Source organism: Micromesistius poutassou (assembly GCF_964030765.1).
Source record: "Micromesistius poutassou genome assembly, contig: SCAFFOLD_5851, whole genome shotgun sequence".
In the NCBI taxonomy this organism is placed as follows: Eukaryota; Metazoa; Chordata; class Actinopteri; order Gadiformes; family Gadidae; genus Micromesistius; species Micromesistius poutassou.
In genome coordinates this window covers 12,501-13,918 of record NW_028177042.1, presented here as the reverse complement: position 1 = coordinate 13,918, position 1,418 = coordinate 12,501, and the positions used below count along the sequence as shown (strand labels likewise).

The window sequence follows — 1,418 nt, the reverse complement described above, 5'->3', positions numbered from 1 at the left end:
GTAGTAGTAGTAGTAGTGGTAGTAGTAGTAGTAGTAGTAGTAGTAGTGGTAGTAGTAGTAGTAGTAGTAGTAGGTGGTAGTAGTAGTAGTAGTAGTGGTAGTAGTAGTAGTAGTGGTAGTAGTAGTAGTAGTGGTAGTAGTAGTAGTGGTAGTAGTAGTAGTAGTAGTAGTAGTGGTAGTAGTGGTAGTAGTGGTAGTAGTGGTAGTAGTAGTGGTAGTAGTAGTAGTAGTAGTAGTAGTAGTAGTGGTAGTAGTGGTAGCAGTAGTAGTGGTAGTAGTAGTGGTAGTAGTGGTAGTAGTAGTAGCAGTAGTAGTGGTAGTAGTAGTGGTAGTAGTAGTAGTAGTGGTAGTAGTAGTAGTAGTAGTAGTAGTAGTAGTAGTAGTAGTAGTAGTAGTAGTAGTAGTAGTAGTAGTAGTAGTAGTAGTGGTAGTAGTAGTAGTAGTAGTAGTAGTGGTAGTAGTAGTAGTAGTAGTAGTAGTAGTAGTGGTAGTAGTGGTAGTAGTAGTAGTATTGATTCCATTGAAAACCACAGGCCTCAGGGCCCAGGTGAGTGTCGGTCATGTGGTGCTGTTGACTTACCGAGTGGCTTGTGTTCTTCGTTTGGGGAAAGCCTTGAATACGGGGGTGGGGGTGACTCTGAAAGAGGAAGGAAAAGAGTTGACTCAATCACCTGACAGCTGGGCCAGGAAGCAGAGCATGCATTCGACGTGTGAAGACACCTGTAATCATGTTCCTGTGAGTCATGGCTATGTAAATCACCTTGTGAACTCAGTGAACCAGTTACTTTGGTTGGCTCTACTTCTACTATGAAATAGGGTTGAATCCTGCAGAGCATGACTGTGGATAATGTGTTTACATGTTTCTTTTGCAGATCTTTTGTAAATGATTGACACTACCAAACGTGATGATACATGAGTGTTAAGAGTGTTATATAAGGTTTTACCCTGGCTCCATGACACAGTAAAGAACGTATACAGAACGTAAGACATAACACACCAGGAAAGGCTTTAACAAACGATTAATGTGAACATGTATGTAATAACAACATAGAAAGCCTGTTTAAGCTCTGAAACTACATAGCAAAATATCTCAAATAACTTACCATACAACTACAGATTACACAAACGAACAACCGCTGACAACTTCCAATCCAACAAAAAGTGTGTTCTTACTTTCCACTTCCCAACACAAGCTGAAACCATTCTCACAGCCCAAGGAGGAAGAGCGAAACTAGCCCCAAAAAAAGGAAAATCCAGAAGAAACGGCTAACTTTGCAATCATACTTTGACCTCCCCTCAAGAAAAGAGGGAAAGGAAGAAAAAAAGCGCATAATAGCAATGGTCCTTTAAGAGTAGCGCAGTAATTGCCAGGATCTGAACTCAGTCACTCAGATACACAGCTAGTCAGTCTGGCGCCA

At 41.1% G+C, this 1,418-nt stretch overlaps 1 protein-coding gene across 1 annotated transcript in view; it reads right to left on the bottom strand.

The window, feature by feature from the left end:
* Positions 1-499: 499 nt before the first annotated feature.
* Positions 500-1,418, bottom strand: part of LOC311376798 (mothers against decapentaplegic homolog 6-like) — a 4,237-nt gene continuing 3,318 nt past the window's right edge. The window contains exon 2 of the mRNA XM_084491265.1: positions 500-637. Within this exon, the coding sequence (XP_084347391.1) occupies positions 537-637 (101 nt within the window). The 3' untranslated portion in view covers positions 500-536. The remainder of the gene's footprint in view (positions 638-1,418) is intronic.